The sequence below is a fragment of the Nomia melanderi genome, chromosome 12 (genome assembly GCF_051020985.1).
Source record: "Nomia melanderi isolate GNS246 chromosome 12, iyNomMela1, whole genome shotgun sequence".
Taxonomy (NCBI): Eukaryota; Metazoa; Arthropoda; class Insecta; order Hymenoptera; family Halictidae; genus Nomia; species Nomia melanderi.
Window position 1 is genome coordinate 10,296,978 of NC_135010.1, and position 27,118 is coordinate 10,324,095.

Genomic DNA, 27,118 nt, shown 5'->3' on the forward strand with positions numbered 1-27,118 from the left:
GCCAACTGCTTCGTTTCTCTCCGGCCTGTAATTTGTCGCGAATTCTTTCGAACGAGTTCATCCGCCGGTGGAAACAATGGCTCGTTTACACGGTTAACGATCGAGGAATCGACGCCCGCGATCAGCCGGCGGGTCCCTATGGGAGAATCGCTCGGAGGACGGGGGGAGAATCAACTCGGGACATTCATTCCTAGGCATAAGCGTATCGCCGCGGAACGGGAGTTACGAGACGGCGAGACTATTCAAACTCGATAATAACGACGGCATCGCCGACGGAAGAGTGCCGGCGAGTTGGACAAGTGGAAGAGGAAATTGCGACGAATCGACGTCTCGTATCGGGCACCCACAGCTTCTCAGCTTCGTCGGATAAGATTCACTCTAGGTAAAATCGGCGAATACTTCAACTGGAACCGGGGGGGTGGTAACCCCTTGAAGACCGCTTTACGGCTTTTAACGCGAATTTATTCATGCGCGCCGGAGGTCGCCGGAGTGGACCGTAACAGTGAAATAAATTATATCGTAAATTGCTATATTACCGGTACGTAGTGGACGAGCGTTCTATAAAAACATCACGATTCGCCGATAGTAAAATTTTTTTGTTGATTTATGTCAGCTGCGGCCCGGGAGTTTTACGGACAGCGCACGGCGCTTTTAGTGTTTTTAGTTGTGAATGGAGACATCGGAATATTGAATGGAGATTTTATTGATAGATTCGTGCCAGGAATTTCGGCGTGGATGTTTTGTCGCGGAGAGATTACGGCGTTTCATCAGTCCCGATTCTTATCGGGAACGATGTATCTACGGTTATTTAATGCACCGATGTACCGTGAATTACGACGTCGGAATACTAGATTTTTTCAGCAACAGATTTTATAGAAACATCGTCCACCGCGGTAACGACGTTCACGTACAATTAACCAAGACTGCGGATTTGTCTGCAAATGTAGATACATAACTTCTTCAGTGCAAAAATTACTCAACATTCACCGATCTTCGAATACTAACCTGCCACCCGTCTGAACGAACGAAAACCTGAAGAAGCTCTACGAGCGCATGAAAATCTACAGTCCAGAATCATTCCAATACCAAGACACATCTACAGGGAAGCTATTCGCTGGGCCCCCTTACCTTGCAATGGGTGCAGTTGAAGATGACCGAATAGGGCTGGGCGCAGTCGTAACGCGCCAGCACTTCCTCGAATTCACAATGCAGCCTCGCGGCTAACGCGTCGACGAGCAACAGCTTGTCCAGGGCATCGGCGCACTTCTGGCCACCGTTTACCACGTTTTCGAGCGGGCCGCCCTTGCCGGGTGCCAGGGCGTTGACCACCGCGTGCTCGCAGCAGTGCCGCAGACGCAAACCGCTCATGAACCAATATCGATTCTCCCTCGGGGTTAAAAAACTTCGCGTACTGCTCCGGCCAAAATCATCCCGACAGACGTCCCTCTTATGCGACTCCTCGAGATAAAAAAGGCACTGTTCCGGAGCGGTCCGTACGCCCACCTCCTCGTGTCCCGTCGTCCGTTCGTCCCCGTTCGCCGCGTCGCCGCCCACCCTGCCGGCGACCTCGACCTTCCCGATCACCTCGTGGAACTCGGTGTCGCCCCCGTTGCTCCTGCTGGTCGCCGGGGGTCGAGGGCACGGGGCCGGGCAGTTCTTCGGCACCTCCGGTGGACCGCAGCTACCCTGAAGATCGGCCGGCGCTGGACCCGCCAGGTCGCAGGCCGATAACCAAGGGTTTATTTGGTTCACCTCCCAGCTGTATTCGTTGTAAGGATGCATCGTCTCGGGCTGATCCGGCTGATGACTCTGATACGAATGATCCGTTTCGCTACTCGTCTCTCGTTGTTCATTCGCTCGACTCTGCTGCTGCTGTTGTTGTTGCTGTTGTTGTTGTTGTTGTTGTTGTTGTTGTTGTTGCTGAGCATCCCGTCGCCCATGACGACGATGCTCGCTCCTCTTCTTCTTCTCGTTCTCGTTCTCGCGCAACGACACCGTGCTGTCCTGGACGTATCGTTCTCTGTCGAGACGCTGTTGCTGCGGTGACTGCTGTCGCGGCTGGTAGGGCACGCCCGACGACAACAGGGACGAAATCTGCGTGACGTTGTGCCGGGGTTGCTCGTCGGCGGCGCCGAGGGATGGATTCTGGGCGAATCTCGAGGCAAACTGGCCGGAGGGATTGGTCGAACAGGCGAGCGGCCAGGCAAGCAGGTACAAGACGAACAGCAGACCGTAACTGCGGCCACGGTTGCCGAACAGCTTGACGGGCACCCCGCTGGTCGCGAGCTCATCGTCCTTGGGCGGACGCTTTTCATTGGTAATCGGCTCCTGGAACCGGGCAGTGTAGACGCTCTCGCAATTCTCTGGTCGCCCGCAGCGGAAACGGGCTCGAACACTCCTCCCAGCCGGGTAACAACGTTCGTTCTCGCGATCTTGCCGCAACACCTCACCGCGTGCACCGTCCACCCGACGCGCGACGTCCTGACGAAAGTCCGACGCGTCCCCGTCGGAAACGACGCGTTCGATCTCGCGACGCGGCTCGCGGACGTCGCTTCTAGCTTCTCTCGTGGCGTTGTTGATGTTGTCGCTGTTGTCACTTCTGATGCTGTTGTTGTTCTTGTTGTTGTTGTTGTTGTGGTTGTTGTTGTAGGCAGTGTAAGCGAACGCGTCGACGGAAGGAACGCTCTCGACGGGAACACGTCCGGGAGACTCGGTGGATTCCTCGTGCACGGATCCCGCTCGATCTTCGTCCCGTCTCGTCGACGAATTCCTTCTCCTCTTCTTCTTCTTCTTCGTGTTCTTGGGTCCGCGGCGAGAGGACCGTGACCTCGATCGTCGCCGTTCGTCGCTCCCCGGCACGACGTTTCTCGCGACGTTTCTCGCCACGCTGAGAGAAACAGAATCGAAAGAAACGTTAAAGGCAGTGGCGTTTCCGGTCTCAGCGACGACGGCGACGCTGCCGCCGCCGTCGCGGCAACGATCGCTGGACGAGGGTCTCCCTTCGGTATCGTCGGAGCGACGAGCAGCCGGCGAAGGTTCGTCCGTCGTCGGGGACGGACTCGTCGATGAGGAGAGATCCGCGTGTCCTCTATAGCGCCGATCACTCGACGTGGGTGGTGGTGGTCCCGTGAAACCGGGTGGATCGAGCAGCATGGGCACGAGCTGGGGAACGTTAGCGTCCCCCGATTTGTTTCGTCCCGTGGATCGTCCCCGATCTTGCTGACCGACCCGCCGACGATCCTCTTGCCGCTGGTTCTCGGCGGCGCGCAGCTCTTCCGCCGGTGCCGGTGACGATGTCGAAGAAGCCGCGGCCGCAGCCGGTGCCGAGGACGATCCCGACGATTCCCGGAACTGGACTCGCGCAACTCTGGCTGGCTGCGATCGCGTGCGTGCTGCTGCTGCTGCTCGTCGTCCGGTTGCAGGAGGTACCGCATCGCTGCCAGAAAAGCTCGAGGCCGATTTCCGCCCCGTGCGTGGTCTGCTGCTGCCTCTCGATCCTTCCCGTTCCCGATCCCGTGTCTGTCGCGGCAAGGACCGTGATCGCGTCGATCCTCGGTGGTCTCGTTCCCTCGACGTTCTCGACGCTTTCGACGGAATCGGCGACGTCTGGGTGACGGTGCTGCTGAAGGATGATCTCGCGCCGGTGACGACGAGCCGATAACGCCGCCGCGGGACGCCGTGTCGTTTCGTGTACTTTGAACTTGGACCGTCTCGTCGGTGATGGTTCCGTCGCGCGAACCCGCCGGAACAAGTCTCGACGCGTCGGAACGCGTTGTTGCGCCACGCGCGGCCGGCACACCGGGCACGACGAAACGACGTCCGTGGAGCGGACGTGGACAGCGGCGACAGGTCCGTCGGGTTCCTCTCGCGGACGGTCGAGACGATCTTCCTCTCGAGACGGCTCGTGAATGATGTCAGCCCCGCTCGTAGATATCCCGGAGCCGATAGCCAGGTGACAACTGTCCGAGCGGCCCGGGTCGGCGGGGCCCTTAGAAGTCCCCCTGTAGCAGGCGACCTCCTCGATGACGATCTCCCCGGCGGTTGTCGTCCGTACGACACGCGAGGAGGATGGTCCGCGCGGCGGTACCGCGAGACGTCGCGAGCTCGAACGCGACGGTGGCCGCGACGGAACCGAGGCCGTGGGCCAACTCGCGTGGCAACGACAGCAACGGCAACAACAACAACGGCGCGACCGCGCAGCGGTACTCGACGCACTCGAGGCCCTCGTGCCACCGCCTCCTCCGACGCCGACGGTCCGCCGCTTTCTCCTCTTCCTTCGGCCGCGCCACCTGCACCACCAGCACCTCCTCGTCTCGTGCACCAACAGCCTCGGCGACGCTGCGACAACAACCGTCCGCGCGGCGACCGTCGAACCTTGCCTCGTTCCCCGCGCAACGATCCTGACCGACGACGAAGGCGGCCCGGTCCCGCAACCACCGATCCCGATGGCACCAGGCGTTTCGCTGCAGCCACGCGGCCGCCACTTCTTCTTCCGGGACCGTCGCGGATCCACGGACACCCCGGCAACGGCAGCTCTCCGCAGACCGTGCGACCAGGAGGACGGTGAGCAGCGCGAGCACCACGACACTCGCTGCCGCTGCGCCGGCAGCGCTGCTGCTGACGGTGACGGCGACGGCGACGAAGCCGGCGACGCTGCCCGTGCCGAGGACGACGGGTACCCGAGACCTCTCGACCGGCGAAAGCACCTGGACACCGTGATCCCCCTTCCGAAGCTCACCAGCTCCAACGACGGGGCACCGAGGTTCATGCTGCATCCTAGACGCCCTTTGCTTCGTACCCTCCGGCCGTCGTCGATGATCACGCTCGCCGGCGACGCGGCAACGCGTCCCACCGTGCCAACGCACACGACGTAGACGCGGGCGACGGCGGCGATGACGGCACGTACGGGGTGAACGTTGACGGTCTACGGGACACCGGCAACGTTTCGCTCGCTCGTTGCCATTGCGTCGACTTCATGGACACACCCGCTCGATAAGTGGGCACGGGTAGCCAGCCGAGTTACCCACCTTCCGTCGCGAAATCGGCTCCACCGCCTGGCCTTTCCTATCGCTGACCTCGTTGCGATCTCGTCGCGATCTCGTTGCTCCCCCGCTGGATACCGAGCTTCAACCCCGTCTTGTGCGCGTCGCTATCAACCTCCGCGTCCTCCACTGTCTATCCCCGATTCCAATTCTCGTCTCAGTGATCTCGATGCTCCACTCGGTTGGTCTTGCTCTCCACTTGCCTTCCGGTCTTCTCTTTTTCTCTCTGTCTCCCTTGGACGTAACTCGGGAATACGAGGACCAGCCGAATCCCTTCGTTCCAAGGGAAAGTGAGGTTATAGAGTTACCCTCGGCGATGGTACCGCGCACCAGGATCCGCGCGGGAGAGCGCGCGCGCGCGGCCGAGCGCGCGCACGGCTCCTCTACTCCGTGACGGGGACTCCGCGAACGGTAGACGGTAACAAGAGCACCGTTCCAATCCCTTGTACCAGCCGAATCTCCGAGCTGTCGAGCTCCCGAACAGCGATACCCTAAACCGAACGCTGATGGCTCTCCTGAGCCGCGCACCGGACGATCCGCGGGGTTTCCTTCGACGGATCGATCCAGACTTTCCGGTCGCTGCGGATCAACCGTTCCCTCCTAGGGAACTCGACGATTCCACTCGAACTGGCAGTTCCGACGAACGACACACTGAACGAACCACCAAACGGACGGATCACGCATCCAATCGGTCGACCGTTGGCCTTCCGAAGACGTTTTACTTAGATCGGGCCTGTCCGCGCGACGAACGACCCTCGGGTCCCGTCCCCGAAATCCGTTGCTCCTCGTGACACACCGTTCGATCAGAACGATGGCGCACCTTCCGGACCGCGTTCCGTTTCAGTCCCGCACCGTTTCGTCCAGTCTCGTTTCGTACCGTACCGTGTCGTTTCGTTTCGGTCGCGTCGACTCTCCTCCGCACACGCTCTCCTCGTCTCTCGGCTCGCTCGAGGAAAGCTTCCTCTCCCCCGGCAGGAGGCCAGAACCCGCCGCGGAAGCCCAGCGTCGGACGGGATTTCGACACACACACGCGCGCGCGTCTCCACCGCTACGCAGCGATTGTCAGGCACACAGTAGCATCATCCTCGCTGGAATTCCGTGTATACGCGGAGGATCGACTGACGCGCGGCTGGCTGGTTCTCTCCGTGTTGCAGTAGACGCAAGGGAAAAGGGTGCGAGCGAGAGAGAGAGAGAGAGAGAGAGAGAGAGAGAGAGAGAGAGAGAGAGAAGAGAGAGAGAGAGAGAGAGAGAGAGAGAGAGAGAGAGAGAGAGAGAGAGAGAGAGAGAGAGAGAGAGAGAGAGAGAGAGACGGATAGAGATAGAAAGAGAAGAGAGGGAGGGAGAGCGCGAGAGAGCGCGAGAGAGCGAGAGAGAGAGAGAGAAACAGAGAGCGAGAAGAAGGATTCACTCCGCGTTCAAGCGGAGAAGAAATAATAACGGTCGCGAAACGATCGGACGAAAGGGACGACGGGGCGCGGTGTCCGCGACGTACGAAAAAGGGGGTTGCCCGACGAATCCACTTTTCGCGCCCCCGTGCCACCGACGAACGTCCCCAACGTCGCACGAGATCCGTGACTCGGCTCGGTTTTTCCGGCGATTCCTCCCTTTCCCCGCTCTCTACGGTTTCTCTTCCCCTCTGTGGCCGCTGCTGCCGCCGCCACCGCCGCCACCGCCGTTGCTCCTCTCTCTCTCCTCCACCACCGCCACCACCACCGTTTCCCGATTTTCTCCGTCGCGGTTTTTCCGCGGGACAGCCGACGACGACGATCCTCTATCTATCCGCGCGAGAGAGGCGAGGCACACACGCCAGCCGCCGACCGCCGATGATCTCCTCTCACCCCCGCCGCCCGCTATCTCAGCCGTTTACCACCGTCGTGCTGCGAACAACAACAGGATGACGTCCTGCGACGCGGCGTACGAACGTCCGCCGACGAGCCACGCACACACGCACATATAAACACTTCTCGGAGGGGGCGCGTGGACACGCTACACCACGGGAAAGGAGACACGCCGACCCCGTGTAAACGCGCACCAGCAACTGCGCGCGGATCGGTCGCAACGGGCAGCAATCAAACGGGCGTACCGCGAGAGGTGTCGTCCCTCCTCTTCGCGAGACCACGGAAACTTCGGTCGCGCCTTCGGGTTCCCTCACGGCCTTTCTGTCTTTCCAACTCTGCCAGCGGCAGCGCGCGCGCGCACGCACGCTCTCTCTCGCCCCACATACACCCGCGTCCACACACACAAACACGCGCGCGCGCGCGCAATCTGCCGATCCCCCCACCGGGACCTCCGACCAACCCTTCCTTTCAGCCCCGTTCTTTTTATCTCGCTTCGACGTACACGTCTCCCGCTACTTTTCACCCCTACAGCTCTCTGCTCCGCGCAGCCTATCCCCTATCTCGCTCCCTTTCTCCAGCATCCATTGCCGTGCCACCCCTAACCCATCCCCTCGCGTCATAGCTTTCTCATTCCCTCCTCGTCATCCCGAGTCCATCCGTCCCCCTCCGGTGCGTGGATCCACGGCAATCGTAATCATCGGCGGCTCTCTTCCGCAAGGGAGAAAGCCTCCGCACGCGCGAGCGCTCTGCCTTCCTTCCACCCACCCTCTTTCCCTACATCGGCGTTCCTCCTTTTCCGAGAACTCTTCGTCCTCGCGTGGAACGCGGGCAGCGCGCGCGCTACCCCCTAGCGCGACTGATCGAGTCAGTCGAAGATTTCAGAACCGCGAGGGAAGTTTAGCGATGTCCAGCTAAAGAGGATGATAAGGGGTGGTTCTACTTCGAATTTCGTACGCGTCGAAACTTCGTCGTGCGACACCCCGAAGCATTCGAACCGCCATCTTCCTTTTTCCCGTCGCTGCGTCCGGGTTGCCTCGCCACCTCCGCGGTGCCCGCTACCCTTCGTCTCGATACTACCCTTCGCCTTGCTCGCCCCTACCTCGCGGTTGACTCGGCGCCCTTGCCACCCGCTACGACACTCCTTCTCTCGCCTCCTCTCTGTCCTTCATACTCATTCTACAAAGTGTCCCTTTCTATCATCATCCTAGCTTGCTTTTCGGCTGCTAGATGTACCCCTGATCTCTCTTTCCCTCTGTCTTTCTCGCCCACTCCTTCTACGCGTTTCTCCTTTACTTTCCCGCGACTACTGCCCTTCTCCGCCAGCTCGTCTCTCCTCGCTAAAAACAACGGTACACACGCTGCCGGTCGCCTTCTGCCCCACGCAGAGCGCTCGTCGCTCGCTCTGCCTCCTCCACCAGCGACGTCCACCACGACGAAACTCCGTCGTGTCTCCCCACCCCCGGTCCCCTCCCCCCTAACTCACTCTATCTCTCTCGCTGCCGTGAAACCCCACCCCGATATATCCTCCGCGAGAGTCCACCCTCGAACGATTCCCACGTCGCGGCCCGTCTCGATCCTCACGGAAGTCTCTGTCTTCCTCGCCGCTGATGTCCGCCCCTCGTGGATCGCTGCTGCTCGGCCGATCCTCGTCATCGACGGCGCACGAAAATCGGCCAGCTTCAAATATATGCTACGTCGAGGACGCCGGGTCCCGCGGCCGACCTCGAACGTCGTTCGACGAACGACCCGAATACATCTCTCGCGTCTGGGTCTCTCTCTCCCCGGGTTAGGGGTCCTCCGTTCGCGCGACACACCGTCGACGACGGTTACACGCCGTCGGCTTCGATCGAGCCGCGAGAGAGGTCGAGAGGCTGAGAAAGAGCCACGAGATCGAGCCACCCCTCGGGCACGACTTCGCGCCTCGGTTCTTCGCCGACCTAATACCATCGAGATCTCGAGTGGAAAAGTAGCTGTAATTGCTTGCCACGACGATCGGCCACCTGCCCCCTGCAGCCTACTCGCTTGCTCGCTCGATCGTTGCTCTACCGGCTAGAGTCTAGCCCTTTCGCAGCATCGCGTGCATGCGTTTAACGTCGTTCTCCTGTAACTCCAGGCTCCGAATCCTTACTGCAGTTAACTGGGTAAGGTAAGAAAAGGATGACTCTTGGGTATATTTTAAGTGTTGGGTACGGGGGATCGTTAAGGTTCGAAGTTTGAGGGAAGGCGAACAAAGTAGAAGGGAGCGGAATATTCAGAAGTACCCTCGTTTAAATACATCCATCTAATTCTATAAGGCTACTGGGGGAAGCACACCTCTGTCTAATTAAGGAGACAGGTGGAAGGACGTTAAAGAGCCGAGGGGATGAATCAAAGTTTAAACGCGCCCCTAAACGCGATCCATGAGTCTCTTAATATCCTGCAGCATCCCCTGAGCCCAAAGCATCCATTACACGGGAAACGTTATATAAAACATCCCCAGATTCAAAAACGTTGTCAGAGCGCAACTATTCCTGCCAGACCTCGCGTTTGCAATTCAAATACAAACGTACGAGGCATTTAAACGCGAGATACAACGAAGCCGTTTGAACCAGCGTGCGGTTGCCGCAATAGATGCAGCTAGCACGGGCTTCGAACGGAGTTCCGCCGAAAGCGAATTCCGTCGGCGACGAGCGCGATCGGCCGGAAGTGTTTTGCGCCACGTCTTTCGCAGGCCAACGTTAAAAAGATGCAAAGCGCATGTACCGTGTTAGGTGTCCGTAGAGCGGTTTCTTGCGCATCGGTATTATACGCATACGCGCGAAGGCGTATCCTACACCAAGGACGTCTCTCGTTGCGTGTTCTCTGCTTTTCCCTCCGGTGATCTCTCGGGGTCGAGAGCGTTGCCGCGGACACGAGCGCGCGCGCTCCCCGCGATCGCGCATGTCCATGGACGAAGGGAAATTTTCGCGAATCGATAATTCGCGAGCAGCTGCAGCAGCGGTAACGGGTTAGTCACGCGGACGACTAGCCTATTTGATTGTTACTCGGTCAAGCCGCGCTGGTAACCCCCTAAATCTCCCTCGCCGCTTTCACCGCTGCTGATACTTCATCATCTTTTCTTCTCCCACCTCCTCTTCACCGTACTCTTTCATTGCGCTTAAATTCCAGGCAGATCTACATGCTCAAACAAATTTTATAATTAGCAGACACATCAATCGTCAGATCATCGATAATCTTTAATCAATCTCCGATACAATCATACACACGTACCCTCCCTTATGCGATCCCCAACTTACGTCGAAACTCCACAAGCTCACTAGTGACAAGTTGTTCCTCTCAAAATTCTAGGCAGTCCATGGTGCACCAATTCCTAGATCACCACCTGTCACCAAAGTGTTATCGACCGTTAATTCTCCGTCCCGCAAATTCTAATTTTACTTTACAATACTTACGCATGTCCCGCCGATAACGTTCCCTCGAAACACTGATACGCCGAGGAGCGTCCCTATCTCGCGCATGAATTTCCGCCGACCGACCGTGCATGAGCGCGAGCCTCTGGCGAAGATCTCGGTCCCGCTCCGGCTAAAAATTCGAAAGCGAACGTAACAATTGAAGCGCCGCGGACAATAGGCGGAGACCTCGGGTGTCGCTTTCACGGGACGCGAAGGCGGAACGGCGACGCGCGTCGGAGGAGACGTGAAAAGAAGAAACACGTCGTTCGTTCCGCGCGATATCGCGGAATTAGGTCGCGTTTCGTATGCGATTCGTCACTTTGACGGACTGTCCGCTTGCACGCGTTGCTCGAGGATCGCTGATTAATGCGTTAACTGCCACGAAAATCTTGAGCGTTTTACGTAACGCTTTGCGGCAAAGATAAACACGGACAAAGATGAATTATTCGGCGTTGCGATCCTTGCATAACGCGCGTAACGTGATAACAACCTGTTTGCGTCGTTAAATAATTTTACCCAACATCACAATTACACGTTGTAATTGTTCTCGAGTAATCCAGAGCCATCGGTCATCAACGACCGCTATGGCAGTGAACGCATTACCGGCGCGCGCCCTCGTGTTTTGAATCCCGCGGCTCCCGGTAATTGCAACGCGCGCGACGTCGAAGTAAAAACTTGTTTTCCAAACGGCACGCCGAGAGGATTGCGTAACCGTTGTTTTCCTCCGCGGTTACGCGAGAGCGTTATCGTCGCGGTCGCATGCAAACCATACACAGGGATCTTCTTCGTCGTTCGGGCGCATCTTAATTTCCATTGATCGGCTCGCAGATAATCAACGTATCTTCGATTCGACGATCTCTCTCTCTCTCTCTGTCTCCCGTTCGCTGCAGGTTACTCATCGCAAACTGAGTCATCGGTATCTCGCTTTCCCGAGTTTACGGTCTATTGTTCCGGGAAGGACGAACGCGTCTTTCCTTCGTGTCGCGTAGATAACGATCGATTCGCTCGGCAAAGGCCGATCGTTCGCACAATAACCGTCGCGCGGAGGGAACTGGGGACTCCAAGGGACAAAGATTCCGGTTTCGTTTGCAGATAATTAACGTGCGACTCTCGAGGACGCGCCGCGCGGCTATCTATCGGTGAACGATCTTTGAACACAACGTAGAACGGGTATTTACGATTCGATAAGTGTATCGCTTTCAAACGGGGAAGAGGAAAAATAGAACGGAAAGGAAACGAGAAAAGACGAGGCGGAAAAAATCGAACGGTTGTGTGCGGGAGTACGGTCGTAGCGACGTAGTAACGGGCTCGTAAAATCGGTCGGAAGCAAAAATGTTTCAACGGAACGAACGAACTGAAAAGAATAGTCTCCTCAAGACTGGTTACTGTGATTGGCATTTTTTATTCTAGGCCCTGCAATGTCAGTTACTACTAAAGATTTTTTAACTAATTCGAAGATATTCCTTGAAACGAAATATTTAACGTCAATGATTTTTACGTTGACCAACAATTTTAACGGTGCTCACCAGTAAGCGTCGAAATGACTTAAAAACAATTCGAAGAACATTCATGTATCAAAACATTTAGTCACATAGGCAGCTAAGCAATAATTCCACTTGCATTTGTTACGATACCTAAGTAACGTCATACGAAAACGCTAGAAATTCTCGTGGAGTTAAAACAATAAACAAAAATATTTCATGCGAATGAATGGATAGGTACTAGACAGATTGCCAACAGTATACATCTGATGCGTAATGTGTCAATTTACGACCTTCGTCGTGACGACGACTGTACGCGAATGACCAGAGAAGAGCAAGAGAGAGAAGCGATCGAGAGGACGGGCGAAAAAGATCCTCGAACGGTGGCGGGTGGAAAAGAGAATCGGGGTTGCTGCGATAGCGAAGGTGGAGAGGACGAGAGAGGCCGTGCTCGGGGCACGCTAGAGAGGCCGAACCGTACGAGAACCGAGGCACGATCTTTCCCTCGACATCGCGGCCCTGTCTTCGAGCGATTTTCTCTACGCGACGAGGAGTCGAATTCAAACGGCATTGTGCCGTCACGCGCGGCCACTCTCGCTCTCTCTCCACGGGACATGCTGCCTCTTCCCTCCGTGCAACCGCAGAACTTTCTTACAGGTCGCCCCCTTTCCTCTCTTCTGTCCTTTCGTTTTTCACCAGGTTCGAACTCCGATCGATACGGGATCATGTAGTCTTTCTCCTCCTGGTCAACGATGAATGAGTGTTCTGAAATCGATTAACCCTGAATCACTAATCTCTTGTTAGTTGAGACCGGTTACGTAGATAGAGAATTTTAATTGATTTAGGAAAGTGATGGTAATGTATTCTTATGTTATCAATATCTGGAGCTAAGTATTAGGAACGTAGTTCTATCGTGTATTGTTTATAGTTCTGTATTTGATCAGCACTTTGAGAAATTATGCACGATCGCAAATACGTTGATACAACTGTCTCATTCCTAGTCTCATTAATTTGGAGAAGTGCCAAAGTTATGTTCCTTTGTAATTTTTGTATGATAGGAAGTATTCGCGAGAGTAAAATTCTTAGATAATCTCGTCGAGATTACAGTGATGCAGGGTTAAAGAACGGATCTCGTTGATCCGCGAAGCGACGCGTCTCCTATTGATCGTCAACGCGGAACATCGTTGCACCCGGCAAAAAATAGTCGGATAAATCAACGGAAGGTCAACGTGTTTATCTTTCAAGCAGATGCGAAGCACTCTAAGAGCCCCGCCGGCGATCTTGTTATTACGCTCGCTGCCGCGTGAACGATCAAGAATAATCTTTCGCGAGACTCTGACGTTCCCACATGTTCAATAAAAACTGGTAACCCGGATAGGTACTCGACTCGCAGACAAACAATAGAAGCAACTCGGATTCGCTGCTCTTCTTCCGATTCGCGCGACGCGGAATTCAAAGTTTCCAGTACGTATCGTTTTCACCTTTGTCGCGGAACAGCGTCGAGCGTATCGTTGACGTTATCGCTCAAGGACATCAGCAGCATAATGTAAAATACAAAATATAAATATCTTTTATTTTTATTTGGACAGTACACCTAACGTTAAACGATGAAACATTAGCGGGCCTGAATTCTCCTCGATTCAGACGCGGCTGTTATTGATCGAGTAAAAATTAAATCTCCGATATTGTACAATATACATACATATACATATATATATATACATATACACACGCAACAATTGTATCCTCTCATACTCTATTTACACAGTTTTTATACAACCTTCCTTCCGGTTTCCATACTTCCCAAGTGGCTCCTTTCTATTTTCTGTTTCTCTCTCCGTATTAACAATGACCAAACAACAACGTGACGGAAACGTCACCCGTTTAATCTGCACGAAATTTAATCGCCCGATACCGTTGCCTTTTACGCCTCGTGCACGCGAGTCCCGTCACGGAACACTCGCACGCCCGTCCACAATTAGGAAACGACAGTGAACACTAGTATCGACTACACTTATTATAAATGTACAGAATCCGTGCAGAAAGCAACGATTCTTTATACGAAGTATGAAAACATTTCTGAATATTCCTTTATTTCTGTTTCTTTTTCTTTTTCCCCTCTCCTTTTGGAAGGTTCGACAGCGGGTCATTTCGAGGATGCACGTCGTTGCAGCAACGACGAATCTCATTGTCTGCCGGGCGAAAGATATAACATTTATTTCATCGTCGGTGTCGCGTTTCGCGGAACTTAAACCTACAAGATCCAACTTCGTCGACGCAACACCTAAACGTTAAAAATTATTCGGACTTCGTAACATTGTTGTCCACCCGTTAAGTCTTATGGAGGCTCTGCGCTAGGGAGGTTACCATTTTCTTGTATTCTTTTTTTTGGTCTTTCAAAGTTTTATATATATATGTATATATAGCAACAAAGAATATTTACAAGTTGATCGCGAACTGTATCGTGAAGGTATGCTTTATGTATATTACGGATATATTACCACCGATCGTCATTTATCATTAATGGAATAGCTGAAGATATTCAATTGTTCGAAGAATATCTAATCGTACGCTTAATAAAATAAAGAGAAAAAAAGAGAGAGAGAAAAGAAACAAAAGAAAAGAAGAGAAAAGAAAAAAACAGAACTGTATTTATTACACTGGTAACTGAATAAAGGGAAGATAACTGTATGCGAAACGAGTAATTGTGTGCAAACATAAAATACGTAGGCCATAAGTAGCTGTGAATACCGGGACCGAGTGAAATAACATTTCGAACAGGCTTCTCACTGCTCGAAGCATTACGTCGGCCGGCTACATGCCTAGAAAATAATTCGCAGTCTTAACTATCAAGTAACAGTTTCTCATGCGTTCGAAGCGATCTTTAATGAAAGTAAGCTGATTGGGTTAACAGTGATCCTTATGAATAAAACAACGGCCGATCGTTCTCTGTAACAGAATTCCATTTACTTCCATAATATAAAACAAACGACGTGAAAAGAAATGCTTGAAGAGCCAATGAACGCGAGACGAAGAGATCAATCTTTTTATAATAGACTCTCCTCGACAGCTTCTCGCCCGGAACGTTCCTCCGAATAAAAACGTATCTTTCGGTAGTACTAAAAAAAAACAAAAATGCTCTTCCGTTCCACGATTACGCGTATCTCTAGCAATCGATGCCAGGTCTAAATAAAACGTAATACCTTGCAGTAACGTGTATCGATCTTATTCAAGACAGACAAACGGAGATCTTACGGAGGGTAGTAAAAGATGAACCTAACAGCAGGACCTTACGCGGAAACGTCGTTTCTCTCCGAATCCGCGGTGCTCGCGGTCGCGATGTCGTTCTCGGCTGGTGCAGCGGACCCGGTCGCGTTCGTCGCGTGCGCGTTGACCACGGCACGCGCGCTACGACTCGTGGGTACCTGGACGACTGGCGCTGGAACCTGTTGAGCATCCGTATACAAATTCACAGTGTGCGGCTTGGTGCTGCTCACAGAACATTCCAGCTCCGACAGCTCGCCTGGTATTAAATTGTCAAGCATGTTCACGCCGTTTCTTTGTTCATCGCCTTCGACTATTAACCCTTTCTCTGCTTTCGATCACGATCGATGGACAATCAGTGTGAACCGAGACGAATCGGAGTAATATGAATCGAATATTTTTATTGAAAATTATACATGTCATTCTCTTCTCACTTATAAGAGAAAGGTGTTGTTTAACATTTTTTTTATCAACGAGTGCTTATTTTTATTCTTTATTATCAAATAGGCTACGATTCGCCTCGGTTTATCCTAATTCACGAGGAAACATATTGTTTCTTGAAACGTTCCATGAGTTTCGAGAGAATTCAAATTTGGGTCGAATAGATCCAATGTATTTCACGTATGAACATCGAACTTTGATTTTTTACTAGTTTTTACCGGTTACTCTGTTTGGTTCACAGCGAAAGGGTTAGAGAGAAACGTGAAACACTCACCGTTAATGCTGTGGGTATCCGAAACCACGAAAACTATTCCATTAGACGGTTCTCCGGCACTTACGCTAGCTCCGTCGTCGGACAAAACGGAGGATACCTCGGAATCGGAGCTGCTGCTGCTCGAATGATGCTGAGCGTACCTTTCCTGCCTGTTCCTAGAGCGTGATGTTAGGGCACGCCTAAGGGGACTCTCCCTCAACAACGAAAACGTACCACCCTGAGTGCCTAATAGAATATTCATTTTTCGTTTTTCTTCGTACTGGCAACGATCGAATGCACATGCGAAACGTGATTTTGATACCTTGGTGACCGTCACGAAACAAAGGTGTCGTATCATCGGCATCCGAATCACTATCGTCAGTAACAACTTGTTCGTTCGCGGCGAAGACTTTCCGTTTGCAAACTGGGCACACCCGACGGTTTTTTGTCAGCCAGGGGTCAATACACTTTGTATGGTAAGCTGAAAATAATGTTTTCGTTAGACTCGGTTTTTTTTTTTCTTTGAGTTTCGTTACTGTTAAGTTTGTATTTGATCACTGACCATGAGCACAAGGTAAAACACGTAATTTTTCTCCTTCTATGTAATCGTCTAAACAAATTGCACATGTCTCGTACGGGTCACCTTTCGTATATTTGTGCGTAGGAATTTTTTTCAGGCTCGAATTGGGCAACCTATGCCTCCTCTGCCGTCTCCTATCCTTGATGCATCTAACAACCTGTGATTGAAAGGTAAGCATTTTGGATATGCTTCTGAAAACGTAATCAACTCACTAATGGTTTGATATTTTTCTTGTACGATCTCACCATAAAGATAACCATGACTAGAAAACATATCCCAACAACAATAGCAAAAGGCAGAAGTAGATGTGTAATATTAAAAGGTGTATCGTCGTTAATGAGTACAAAATACAAATCGTCGTATAAATAATTTTCTTTAATAATTAGTCCTGTAATCTCACTGACAAATACAGATGGTATCAAAATCCCTATAGGATCCTTTGCTGACATCGGATCTAAAACAGAATATAAAGTATTAGAATAATTGGAAATGTATTAATATTATTATAGTTAGAAATATATATTCATTACTCTCATGGTACATTTAATGAACATATTTACCTAATTCGTTACTGTTCACGTTGTGTATAATTGCAGCATCATATCCAGCTTTTTGTGCCATTCGAACTTTTATTTCAAAACTACAATTATAGCGAGCAATTAAAGCTATCCAATTACCATTGTAATTGGTAGTATTTGGAGGACCCTGTATTTCATGGCATGCTGTAGGTGGATCTGCGTACACTACCATACCCTAACGAAATTTAACATAACCTTTGATGCAAACTTTCCTTAAATACACTGTACAATTTAGTCGACAGTTGATCAAGCTTATATAAAATACTACACAAAATAAATGTAAAATGTTGTAAAGTTCAAATTGTTTCCTACTTTGTTTAAATATGATATTATTTGTATCATCAGTTGTACCAAAATAACCTTGAATGGACTGATTATAATTAATTATAATTATAATGATCTTAAATCAAATAATATAAGCGATATATACCTTAATCCCTTCAGATGGTATTAAACCACCAAATCTAGCAGGCATGTCTCTAAATTCTTCCTCGATCTGATGCCTTGCAGCTGCAGAAAATACTAAAATATCTGCTCTGCTGCACACAATGCAAAAGATAAGAAACATAAGCCATAGCTGGATTTGGTGGTTCAAGCAACACTGTCTCATGTTTTAAAATATTGGAAATATCCACCGTCCTGTCAAGTTTAATATTCCACTAAAAGTTCCTTTGAGCAACTCATTATACATAACATTCAGATGGTAGACACAAATGTACCCATGTAACAATGTCCTGTAAAAGCAGATGATATAATTTTATCTACATTTTAGTCTACACTATAGTATCTAATCTATGTATGTACATACTTTTCCAATTAAGAATTAGTAATAACATTTTAACAATAGGTGCACGGATAGACTTCTTAATAGAAAGATAAAAAACCGTTATTGTTAAACAATTTCAATTTAGAATATTCCCTGTTTCGACCAATGTTAAGATGTAGTCTTAAAGTTCATGTTGTTCTTTGTTACACATTTGCAGATAACAGTCAGGAAATTTGTCTATGACAAAACGTTCGGTGTCCATATTCGAAAGAGTGGCAAATAATTTGTACAATTTCATTATTTCCAATGTTGCACGTTCGACTTTCTCACCGTGGCAAAAAAATTTATACGTAACCTGTACGGCAATGTTTAATTCAGCCCGAGTAAATACATGTCGAACGGAGATGCACGACGCGTGAAAAGTGGCACAGTTAAAATTTCATACTTAATGCCTATTATAAAACGTTGCGGGGACAACTACGTCATTTAATTGCTAAATAAACAATTGTAAACAAGAAGTACAGGCATCGTACCTGTCTCGGTTATTTTGAGAAGTTGCCGTGTCTCGATATACTAAGTTTGACACATCGACGAACGAACAGAACAACAATAATGAATCTTTTAATGTGAATCAATCAGGTTGAATAAAAGTGACGTGCATACACAAGTAAACGTGCACCACGCGCGCACGCATGCACGCACGAACACTCACTCTTTCACACATCTACAATCACATACACGCACGCACAGACCACACACACAAGAGGTATGAGTAACGAGAAAAATTGTCACGGTTCTAACCCTGAAAATCTACTGTATCAACAATAAAGATTGTCGCGTATGTAAAGATAATTTGCATACGTACTGCTGTTACACTTCTCTTGTTTCTCATTCAGACGAAAACGCTGCGTATGACGCGCAAGGAACGTTCGGTTGGTTCGTAACGCCTGTGCATATGCATACACATGTACATCTAAAACGGACGTAATTTATCGGTGTATCACTAGTGTGCAACAAGATGCACACCATTCATACAGTCGCGTGTCATTTGCACCCTCCCTTTTTCCCTCCGTCTTTCTCGATTTGGAAATTATGGTAGCGATTCGGACCGTGATGGTTGCGAATCTTGCCAACAATACGTAGATTCCGTATGACAATGCGAGATCGACTGCGACGTTGATTAAACCATCGAGTACAGTTCACAAGGAAATGTCAGATTCACCACCGTCGAAGGGTGCTTCATTCATAAATACTGACACGATAATTACTCGGTTATTCGTAAATAATATGGGAATAATGTATGCGGCTCGGTAGTACTTTAAAGGAATTTTTTCGCAACCCGATCACTGAAGTCACGCGGATGTCATAGATATATGTATATCTTTTTCCTCGATTTTCTCACGGAACTACCTATCTGACAGAGCTCTGCCGGACGTGCTTGTTCACGCGGTACAAGCGCTAAATTTAAATTCAATTAAATGTCAGCTCGCGGGTACATCGATTTTCGTGTTGCAGAATTTCTACCGTCTTCGAGAATTAAATTATAGGTGAAGAATCATTAGGTTTCAATGTTCACGTTCGTTTGTAAACTGTATTTTCAAAATTTTATGGTTCTAGCTCTTTTTTAAAAGGAACAAACATGCAATGTTTTGCCAAGATTTTCATTGTTTTTCTTGCGAACAAAATGATATTTTCCATATTCGGGAAGTGAGTAAAAGATCTTATTTGATTTGTTAAACACATTGAACGTGTATAATAATTTTTTTAAAAAGTATATTTAAAGCACGTATGGTGCAATCGTAACTCTTATATTGGGCAATAAACATAGTACATTGACATAGTTTTTTTTTAGCTATCACAGATAAAATTGAGTCTGTGACACAATAACATAAGAAGAAAAGCGTATGTTGTTTTTCAGTGTCTGTACATAGAATGTACGTCTTTATGATTCCGTATTTCCACTTAAAACAGTTCCTGAATTACAATGTTTTATAATACAGTAGACAAATGTTACATGTATATACACATCGCAGATACGAAGAACAGTCATTTACAGAGGATACAGTTCAATACTACAATGTATATACATAATACAGATTTCTGGTACAATAATTATCAGAAAAATCAATAAAAAAAAGTTATGTATGTATTTCTTTATACATATTTAGGGTGATTATGTCAGATTCACTTAAAAATGTACATGATGGAAGAATTGATATTCTTGAGAGGTTAACATTTTACATGGTTAACAATCAACAATCGATGAAATAGTTGAGCAGTGAACAAATGGGACGATACAAATCTTTTAAAAAATCATAACAGAACAAAAATCAAATTCGACCCAATCTTAAACGAAGATTGATCTATATTATTTATAGTTCAAGGCACTCATTAGCGATATCGCTTACTGTGAGCCAAATTACCATTATAAGTTTCGCAAAACTCAATTATTTATTAAGTCTTATGAACTTCCTACGAAATTATTAGATCTTTCCACGAGAAAACCTATCGTCAAGACACCGTGCTTTGTTTATGATAGCACTCTTTTGCGCTTGATCGAATCTATTTACCTGCAAGTCTAAATCTCTGTCGAACGGTCTTCTAACAGTCTGTCCAGTCAACTTAACTTCCTTTTCTTCCTTCTGAAATTTATATTTTATTGCCATTGAAACACATAAAACTTGATATCCATAAAATAGACATAATACCTTCTTCTTCTTTTGAAGCTTGCTCTGGTGCATTTCCAAAAGCGATTTCTCACGCCTTTTGTTTTTCCCGGCTTCAGCTTCAAGACTCTTTTCAGGAGATTTCGAGGAGGACTTCTGACAACTGTAGAACTCTTTTTCTTCCTAAAACAGAAGCGGGTTGTTAGCATTAAGCGAAGTGTATCTACGAAAATGGTGCCAACAAAATTATGACACGCTAACTTTTTGCCTCTGTTTTTCAGCTTTCTTAGCTGGAGTGTCCGTCCAACACGATCTATCAGACATATCTGGACCTGACCTAACGCGGAACTTTCGTGGCCCCAACTGTAGGTTGCTGATCTGTGCTGGTGGCAATTCCGTCATCCATTCTTCCCGTTGATTCAAAGTATTGCTATCCTAAAATATTATCGATCATTAAATATCTTTCACTGGACCATCGTACAAATTCTAATGAAGCTTACCTCGTTCATTTGTTTACTTTTAATTTGTTGCGCTCTGTGCTCCAATTGCCTGTACACGTAACTGCTCCTCAATGCTGGATGATCGGCCGGCAAAGGACCAATCGCGTCTTCGTTCTCAGAATCTGATTGCTCTGTTTGTTCGTTGTTGGAGGGTTTAATCGCGCTTGGAGGAGCGGGACCTATAAGTTTCGCTTCTGTTCCGTTACTGTGCTTTTGTTCTAGCAGATGCGGCGGTAAAGCTGGGCCAAAAATGATCGTTGAATCTTCGTCGGAATCATTTTCGTTAATCTGATCTTCCGCGTCAGCCTCGAGTCTCTCGGTATCCTCTTGCACATAATTCTCTGGTAAACAAGGTCCTATGAAGCTCGCGTGTTTCGCTGATTTCGCAGTAGTGGCGTGATCAGTCATCAGTTGCGGCGGTAGAACCGGACCGTAAGTCGTGTCTTCTTCAGAAGACGATAGTTTCGCGGGCTCTGGAGAATCGCAATTACTAAGGTGCAAGGAAGTTGTTTCGCCAGAGCTCGACTTTTCCAGTTTACTATTCGAATCGGTCGTCATCGTCTTTTCTCTTGCGTCGAGATTGGGACTTTTGTCAAGATCGTTCGTGCAATTATCCATGATTGATTCCGTTAACATAGACGACGCGTCACCAAATGCGGAATCTGAAATGGCACCAGGATTATTATTACTGGAACCATACGACGGATCACCCTTCCTTGCATTTACCTTAGGGGAGCTGTCCGAGTGTTCGTTTTCTGTCGCTTGTTTCTTCTTTGAATTCTCATGTTCGTCGTTCGAAATTCTCTTTTTCGTTTTCGTCTTGTGATACCTTGAAAATGAACACCTATCTTTCGCATCAGAGTCGTCGGACATGTTCTCGTCCGTTTCGGACAGAACGTCGAATTCAGACAAATCTAATTCCTTGTATCCCTGACTCTCACTCGATAGATCTCTCGTCGCCGGTAATTCGTTGTCGCTGCGGTTGTGCTCCGCATTCTTGGGCGAGGAGAACTCCTGCAATTGCTGATCCGCATCCTCTTTCGTCAGTGTTCTCTTATGCGAGTTCTGCTTCTCGAATTCCCCTCGAGATTTACCACGATCAGACGATCTCTGTCTGTGTGACTGATAGCTTCTATCGCGAGAACGGTGCTTGTATTTCTGTTCGTGTGATTTGTTCCTATACTTGTCGTTCTGTGACGATCTATCATCCTCGTTTCTACTGTGTGATCGATCTTGAGACCTGTGCTTCCTATGCTCGCTCTGATCTCGACTTCTGTGCTGCTTTGTGTCTCTTGTCTTTTGCTTCGAAGACAAACCGAACGTTCTAGAGTCCACGCTAACGTCTCTTGTACTTTTATAGTCTTTCCCTTCTTTACTGCTCTCGCGTCTAGAACCTTTCAATTCATGAATATGCTTCGAATGCTTGGAAACATGTCTGAGATCCCTGTCCTCTGTTTCTCGCTCTTTGGAGGATCTGTGCTCTCTTCTACTGTCGTGCTTGGATTTGTCTTTTCTGTCTTTGTAATCTGCATCGTCGTAATCAGATTTGTGTTCGGACTTCGACCTTGTACGTTTCCCAAATTTCGGTTCTGGTCGCACGTTATCTTTTCGGGTTGCTTCGAAACGAAATCGTCGCCCATCGTCGCTGTCTTGACTCTCGGAATCAGAATCCATTGTTGTCAATATTTAATTAGTCGCTGGAAAGTAGCATAAATTTCATTTTCGACAAACATAAACTGTAGCATATACATAATGATTCGTCGGAAGAATGAACATAGCGATTGCTCATTTTAGTTAGTTAATTTTTATACTAGCCAGAATAAGTAACAAACTCGAGAACATTATAGATCGTTTTGTAAAAATATTTTAAAACAGTAGGGCATTAAACAATACCTAAAAAGAAGTAGTCACGTTTCGACTAGACTAGTTTATTTGAAATATATCTTGTGTGAACAATTGTACATATGACAGAATTAAAGTATAACTAAAAGGGATGTAATTACTACTCTATGCGCTTGTTAGTTTCCTTCAGCTATGCCCGATGCTTCACTGTTTCTAATTAATTTTAATTTGACTTTGCTTTTGGAAGCGAATTATCATTCTGTGGAGTTGATTGGAACATCTTCATTATTTTTGATCCGCTATACTTAATAGATTTCACAAGCCCAGCAGTGAAAATCCCCTTCAAACTTTGTGTAACACTGGATCTCCACACTATTTTTTTCAAGGATTCTTCTAACATTTCATCGCATTCTGGATCGTATGCAATTGCACGTAAACAATCTTCTGTATCCTTCGATCTTGGGCCCTGTGACCATGATCTAACAAGTTTAATCTGTGGTGTTCTAGGTAATTGATTCAAGTGATGTATCTTTGTAGCTGGACTTGTATCTTGGTGGCAGGTGACAGCCATTTGATCTAACTTTGGAATATCCACATAATTTTCAAAATGCTGTAAGATTGGGCTATACAACTGTCTAAACTGTCTTAGTTGTGGCAATACAATGTTATTGATTTTATCTTTGTTTTCACCAAAAATCATTCTAAAATCGCCGTTATAAGACAAAGCGGCTATAGTTTTATAGAAATCAACTTCTGTAAAGTGTTGTGGTAGCAGTAAAAGTGCTGCATGCACAGCTGAATGTAAATTTTGCACTAAAGCCGTAGGCAGCTGAGATTGTCCATTTGGCTCCACCAATACTTTAACTGGTTTGTGTAATCTTCCTGCCAAGTACAAATCATTCCAATCTAATAAATCTTCTATTAATGAAACTTCAGAAATTACTCCATATTTGATAGTATATCCTTCCATCATTTTAACCAATGTATTATAATATATTTTAGCACCCCAATTTTCTTGTACATTAGCAATTGCCCTATGCCCAAACAGCTTTAAGGGCTGAGCATAATGGTCTGGATTAAGTTCTAAATTTTCTGCATGCCACTGTTTTACATTACGAACAACAAAAATAAGATCCAACATATTGTTGGACTCATTATTCAACTGCTTAAATGCAGCAGATCCATATGCAAAGGAAAACTTTATGTTCCTTGGAAAATTTGTTAGTATCCCTTTTAGCTGGTTAATTACCATCAATTTCTCCATTATTCCAGTTCAATTTTGAAGTGTAAACAATACAAGCAAAAATCTTTTCGTAATGAAAGTTTGATACCTTTAATTCTGCATACTTCTTTACCATTAAAAATTTTATTTAATCATTAAATGATATCTCATGGTAAATCTTGTTGGATCATCAAAGCATTGCCTTTTTTTTTCGTTTATATAAATCTGGTTAGGGTACAGTTGATTTAAGTTATATCCAAACGAGTATTATGGATATTTAGGAAAGTCAGAAAAATGCAATATTCGAAGAATGTAATGAATTAGTAGCACCTCACTCAGGGTAGATATTTTCCGTCTGAATTCTCCCAACGATCGTGGCAAAAGTGGTCACAAGCTTCTGAATATTTATAATCAACTGCGCCCTTTATTAAACAAGATCCATTCCATCTAACCTAGAAATGTTTTTCGTAAAATATATAATTGCTATAAGTACTTACTTATGATTGATGGGTTATTCTATACCGGAGATTTCATTAGATACACAGCAACCGAAAAAAATAACATTTAATTTCAAGTGTAGGAAAACTAAATCAACATTAAATTGTATATCATATGTATCAACTCGCGATCGTATAATTACTTGAAGTAATCTGTTTTGTATGAAACGATAGCCAAGCTGCAAAACTTTTGTGATACTCCATTGGATAAGACCTACCAACCTTAGTTTCAAATTGGTTTCACTTATACTTCTAGAATTATTTCATTGATTCTTTCGTGCCCGTATAGCGAATAATTGTAAATTTAAGAATTTTTTCTTCAAAAATAACTCATTAATTTATACAATAAAAATTAATCGCTTATGACGAATGTTTTCTATGATTCATGCTTTCACCAAAATAAAATCCCTAGTAATGTTTGACATACGGAAAACAGATTTTATAAATGGCAGCTTCCTGTATATTTAAAAAAAAATACAGATTATTTAATAATCAAAATGTGAATGATTCCGCAATATCTACCATAAAATTATGCAAATGAATTTACATTTCATGTAATCTATATTTTATATTTTATGTATTATAGGATTAGCATATAAAACAAATTGTTTTTATCAATGTAATCATTTTATTGTGAAACTATAAAAAGAGTGTTTTATTTATGAAGCATTGTCAGAATTGGTTTCTGTGATGTCTTGCTTCCATATATATTCTGCACTGTATCCATTTTCGGATGTACATGAGTTTGTACATGTGAATATTGCTAAAATACCCCAATCAATACATTTAAGTGCATTTTCTAATTCAAGGAAATTTAATAATTGGGGCATAATCTAAAAATAATTATTCATTAGTTGTAAACACTAGTTTTTTTTTTAAAACAACTAAAGTTTTATATTATTGTATTACTTGAAATTCAAATTGCCTCTCTTGATCACATTCAGAACATTTTGGTATTTCATTAATTTGATTTTCTTCAGAAATGTATAGAACTTTTCCTCCTCTGTCATATCTGTTACCATAAAAATTATATTTTATATTAAAAGTATATTTGTTGAACATATTTTACTAAGCAATTTAAAGTTTACCGTAGAATTTGATCTGGATCTTTGTCAATAGTTAAACGAAATTCAGAAAATACCTCATCTTCCTTCTGATTGCACATACTTAATAATTCATTTTGTACATCTTCATTTTGAAAAGTTCCAGCTTCACCTTCATCTACCATCTTTTTATATGTCCTAATCTCTTCTTCCTCTTTCTCAGCATTATTTTCATTATTACATTCTTTATCATCCTCTGATTCTATTACTATTTCATATTCAGGAAATAAAAATTTACTGTTTTTTGTTGGTTGCTTATTTGTACCACAAGACTCTTTGTGACCACATTTCCAATCAAAAATTTGATGGGTACGACAACAATAATTTATAAGTTTACATTTGGAACAGTGAGTAGGTGCATATATTCCACATACATGGCATGTTTTTACCCATTTGCTTGTACCTGGGGACATTTAATTTAATGCACATGAAATTTCAATATCATAAATTACTCAAAATACCTTTGCTAATTCATTGACATGTACATTAAATTTTTTGGAAACACATACTGATATCTGTCCTCCAATCATGTTCCTCTACAGGAGGTACAGGTGGATAAAATTCATTTAATCTTGGTAACTGAGCTCTGAAAACCTTCAAGTTTCCATTTTCATTTAATTTGCAACATTCCGGTTTTCTACATACAAAAACATATATAGTCCTATGAAATGCATCCTCCTTATTTTCATAAGGAGCGTATATTTGACATAAAAATATACAAGGTTCATGACAATATTCGCATTGAAGTTCTTTCTCGCCTGGGATATTTTTTAAATTAAGCCATGCCGGCTTGCCACCAACTTTACTGGGAAAGAATCTACTTTCCAAACGCCATGCGTCACATTTTTCCACGAAACCTAAATCTATTGACATTATGTATAAAATTTATTCAATTAATTTACATCCAATATTATAAATGCTTATTTTTGACGTATCACACTGTAACACTGTGGAATGCACTAGCATCAATATAATATAAGAGAAAACTAAAATGACTACAATCTCTAATGAATATAGGTTAATTCAGAAATTAATCATTGAAATAAGGATGGAACGTAAATACAGCACATGACTACAGACTTAAGATGTATTTAGACATTGCACACGACGCTATCTTCCGTGTACTGTTCTGAAATATCGATGAAGACTACGTTCTGAAATATCGATGAAGACTACGTTTTGAAATATCGTAGTTACCGACGACAGTATTAACAGTTACCAACGATAGTATTAACAGTTACCGACCACAGTATTTACAGTTACCTACGACAGTATTAACAGTTACCAACGATAGTATTAACAGTTACCGACCACAGTATTTACAGTTACCTACGACAGTATTAACAGTTACCGACCACAGTATTAACAGTTACCGACACATAAAACATAACTACAGGGTATTAAGGGCTTGAATAAAGTGGCGCCACAACAAGTGCGAACTTTTACAAAAGCCGTAAGATAATTCCCAGAGACACACGCCGCAGACAATATAATTTTCTGTATAACGTTGCGAAGAAACAACAGAGTTAAAAACGCACTAATGAAATTGAATCCTAGAATATATAGTTCAATATGAAAATTATCTGGTTAAAAAAAAATAATGTGGACACATTC

At 46.3% G+C, this 27,118-nt stretch overlaps 5 protein-coding genes and 1 long non-coding RNA gene across 12 annotated transcripts in view; all 6 read right to left on the bottom strand.

Moving 5' to 3' along the window:
* Nucleotides 1–3,153, bottom strand: part of Mid1 (calcium-permeable channel component Mid1) — a 64,344-nt gene extending 61,191 nt beyond the window's left edge. Inside the window, exon 1 of the mRNA XM_076372798.1 lies at nucleotides 1,129–3,153. Coding sequence (XP_076228913.1) covers nucleotides 1,129–3,153 — 2,025 coding nt within the window. The remainder of the gene's footprint in view (nucleotides 1–1,128) is intronic.
* A 6,445-nt stretch (nucleotides 3,154–9,598) lies between these two features.
* LOC116433854 (uncharacterized) lies at nucleotides 9,599–10,719 on the bottom strand. The gene is made up of 3 exons (XR_004236378.2): nucleotides 10,312–10,719; nucleotides 10,156–10,241; nucleotides 9,599–10,033 (listed from the first exon to the last, which is right to left on the bottom strand). It is a non-coding gene; the product is annotated as an uncharacterized LOC116433854 (long non-coding RNA).
* Nucleotides 10,720–13,339: 2,620 nt separating this feature from the next.
* LOC116433849 (E3 ubiquitin-protein ligase RNF13) lies at nucleotides 13,340–19,073 on the bottom strand. 5 transcript variants are annotated; one of them, XM_076372484.1, is made up of 9 exons: nucleotides 18,208–18,415; nucleotides 17,717–18,029; nucleotides 17,339–17,642; nucleotides 16,891–17,083; nucleotides 16,576–16,784; nucleotides 16,313–16,487; nucleotides 16,073–16,231; nucleotides 15,772–15,996; nucleotides 13,340–15,315 (listed from the first exon to the last, which is right to left on the bottom strand). In XM_076372484.1, exons 3-9 carry the CDS (start codon nucleotides 17,516–17,518, stop codon nucleotides 15,083–15,085), a joined length of 1,374 nt encoding a protein of 457 aa, XP_076228599.1. In that variant the 5' UTR covers nucleotides 17,519–17,642; nucleotides 17,717–18,029; nucleotides 18,208–18,415; the 3' UTR covers nucleotides 13,340–15,082. The 5 variants fall into 5 exon arrangements, with proteins under 5 accessions (XP_076228599.1, XP_031848268.1, XP_031848264.1 ...); XM_031992408.2 differs by lacking the exons at nucleotides 17,717–18,029; nucleotides 18,208–18,415 and adding an exon at nucleotides 18,540–19,073 and having other exon boundaries at nucleotides 13,340–15,238; XM_031992404.2 differs by lacking the exons at nucleotides 17,717–18,029; nucleotides 18,208–18,415 and adding an exon at nucleotides 18,540–19,073.
* A 153-nt stretch (nucleotides 19,074–19,226) lies between these two features.
* On the bottom strand, nucleotides 19,227–24,594 carry LOC116433848 (uncharacterized). 3 transcript variants are annotated; one of them, XM_031992403.1, is made up of 6 exons: nucleotides 24,427–24,594; nucleotides 24,235–24,351; nucleotides 20,841–22,537; nucleotides 20,602–20,775; nucleotides 20,383–20,523; nucleotides 19,227–20,316 (listed from the first exon to the last, which is right to left on the bottom strand). In XM_031992403.1, exons 3-6 carry the CDS (start codon nucleotides 22,512–22,514, stop codon nucleotides 20,158–20,160), a joined length of 2,148 nt encoding a protein of 715 aa, XP_031848263.1. In that variant the 5' UTR covers nucleotides 22,515–22,537; nucleotides 24,235–24,351; nucleotides 24,427–24,594; the 3' UTR covers nucleotides 19,227–20,157. The 3 variants fall into 3 exon arrangements, with proteins under 3 accessions (XP_031848263.1, XP_031848261.1, XP_031848262.1); XM_031992401.1 differs by having other exon boundaries at nucleotides 24,235–24,356; XM_031992402.1 differs by lacking the exon at nucleotides 24,235–24,351 and having other exon boundaries at nucleotides 24,402–24,594.
* Nucleotides 22,906–23,823, bottom strand: LOC116433856 (phosphatidate cytidylyltransferase, mitochondrial). Its single transcript, XM_031992417.1, has one exon. The coding sequence runs from the start codon at nucleotides 23,821–23,823 to the stop codon at nucleotides 22,906–22,908; it is 918 nt and encodes a 305-aa protein (XP_031848277.1).
* Nucleotides 24,595–25,015: 421 nt separating the features above from the next.
* Zfrp8 (Zinc finger protein RP-8) lies at nucleotides 25,016–26,738 on the bottom strand. Its single transcript, XM_031992409.2, has 4 exons — nucleotides 26,014–26,738; nucleotides 25,490–25,907; nucleotides 25,311–25,413; nucleotides 25,016–25,234 (listed from the first exon to the last, which is right to left on the bottom strand). Exons 1-4 carry the CDS (start codon nucleotides 26,375–26,377, stop codon nucleotides 25,061–25,063), a joined length of 1,059 nt encoding a protein of 352 aa, XP_031848269.2. The 5' UTR covers nucleotides 26,378–26,738; the 3' UTR covers nucleotides 25,016–25,060.
* Nucleotides 26,739–27,118: the final 380 nt, after the last annotated feature.

Bases quoted from the DNA above. Each gene is read 5' to 3' on its own strand.
- LOC116433849 (XM_031992404.2), bottom strand. From the start codon at position 17,518: ATGAGACAGTGTTGCTTGAACCACCAAATCCAGCTATGGCTTATGTTT. The intron at 17,084-17,338 runs GTATATATCGCT...AAATTTCGTTAG, and splicing joins TACCATCTGAAGGGATTAAG to GGTATGGTAGTGTACGCAGA. The intron at 16,488-16,575 runs GTGAGATCGTAC...TTTCAATCACAG, and splicing joins TAGTCATGGTTATCTTTATG to GTTGTTAGATGCATCAAGGA.
- LOC116433848 (XM_031992403.1), bottom strand. From the start codon at position 22,514: ATGGATTCTGATTCCGAGAGTCAAGACAGCGACGATGGGCGACGATTT. The intron at 20,776-20,840 runs GTAAGCTTCATT...ATAATATTTTAG, and splicing joins AAAGTAAACAAATGAACGAG to GATAGCAATACTTTGAATCA. The intron at 20,317-20,382 runs GTATTATGTCTA...TATAAATTTCAG, and splicing joins AGCTTCAAAAGAAGAAGAAG to AAGGAAGAAAAGGAAGTTAA.
- LOC116433856 (XM_031992417.1), bottom strand. From the start codon at position 23,823: ATGTTGGATCTTATTTTTGTTGTTCGTAATGTAAAACAGTGGCATGCA.
- Zfrp8 (XM_031992409.2), bottom strand. From the start codon at position 26,377: ATGTCAATAGATTTAGGTTTCGTGGAAAAATGTGACGCATGGCGTTTG. The intron at 25,908-26,013 runs GTATGTGTTTCC...AAATGTCCCCAG, and splicing joins TGATTGGAGGACAGATATCA to GTACAAGCAAATGGGTAAAA. The intron at 25,414-25,489 runs GTAAACTTTAAA...TTATGGTAACAG, and splicing joins GATCCAGATCAAATTCTACG to ATATGACAGAGGAGGAAAAG.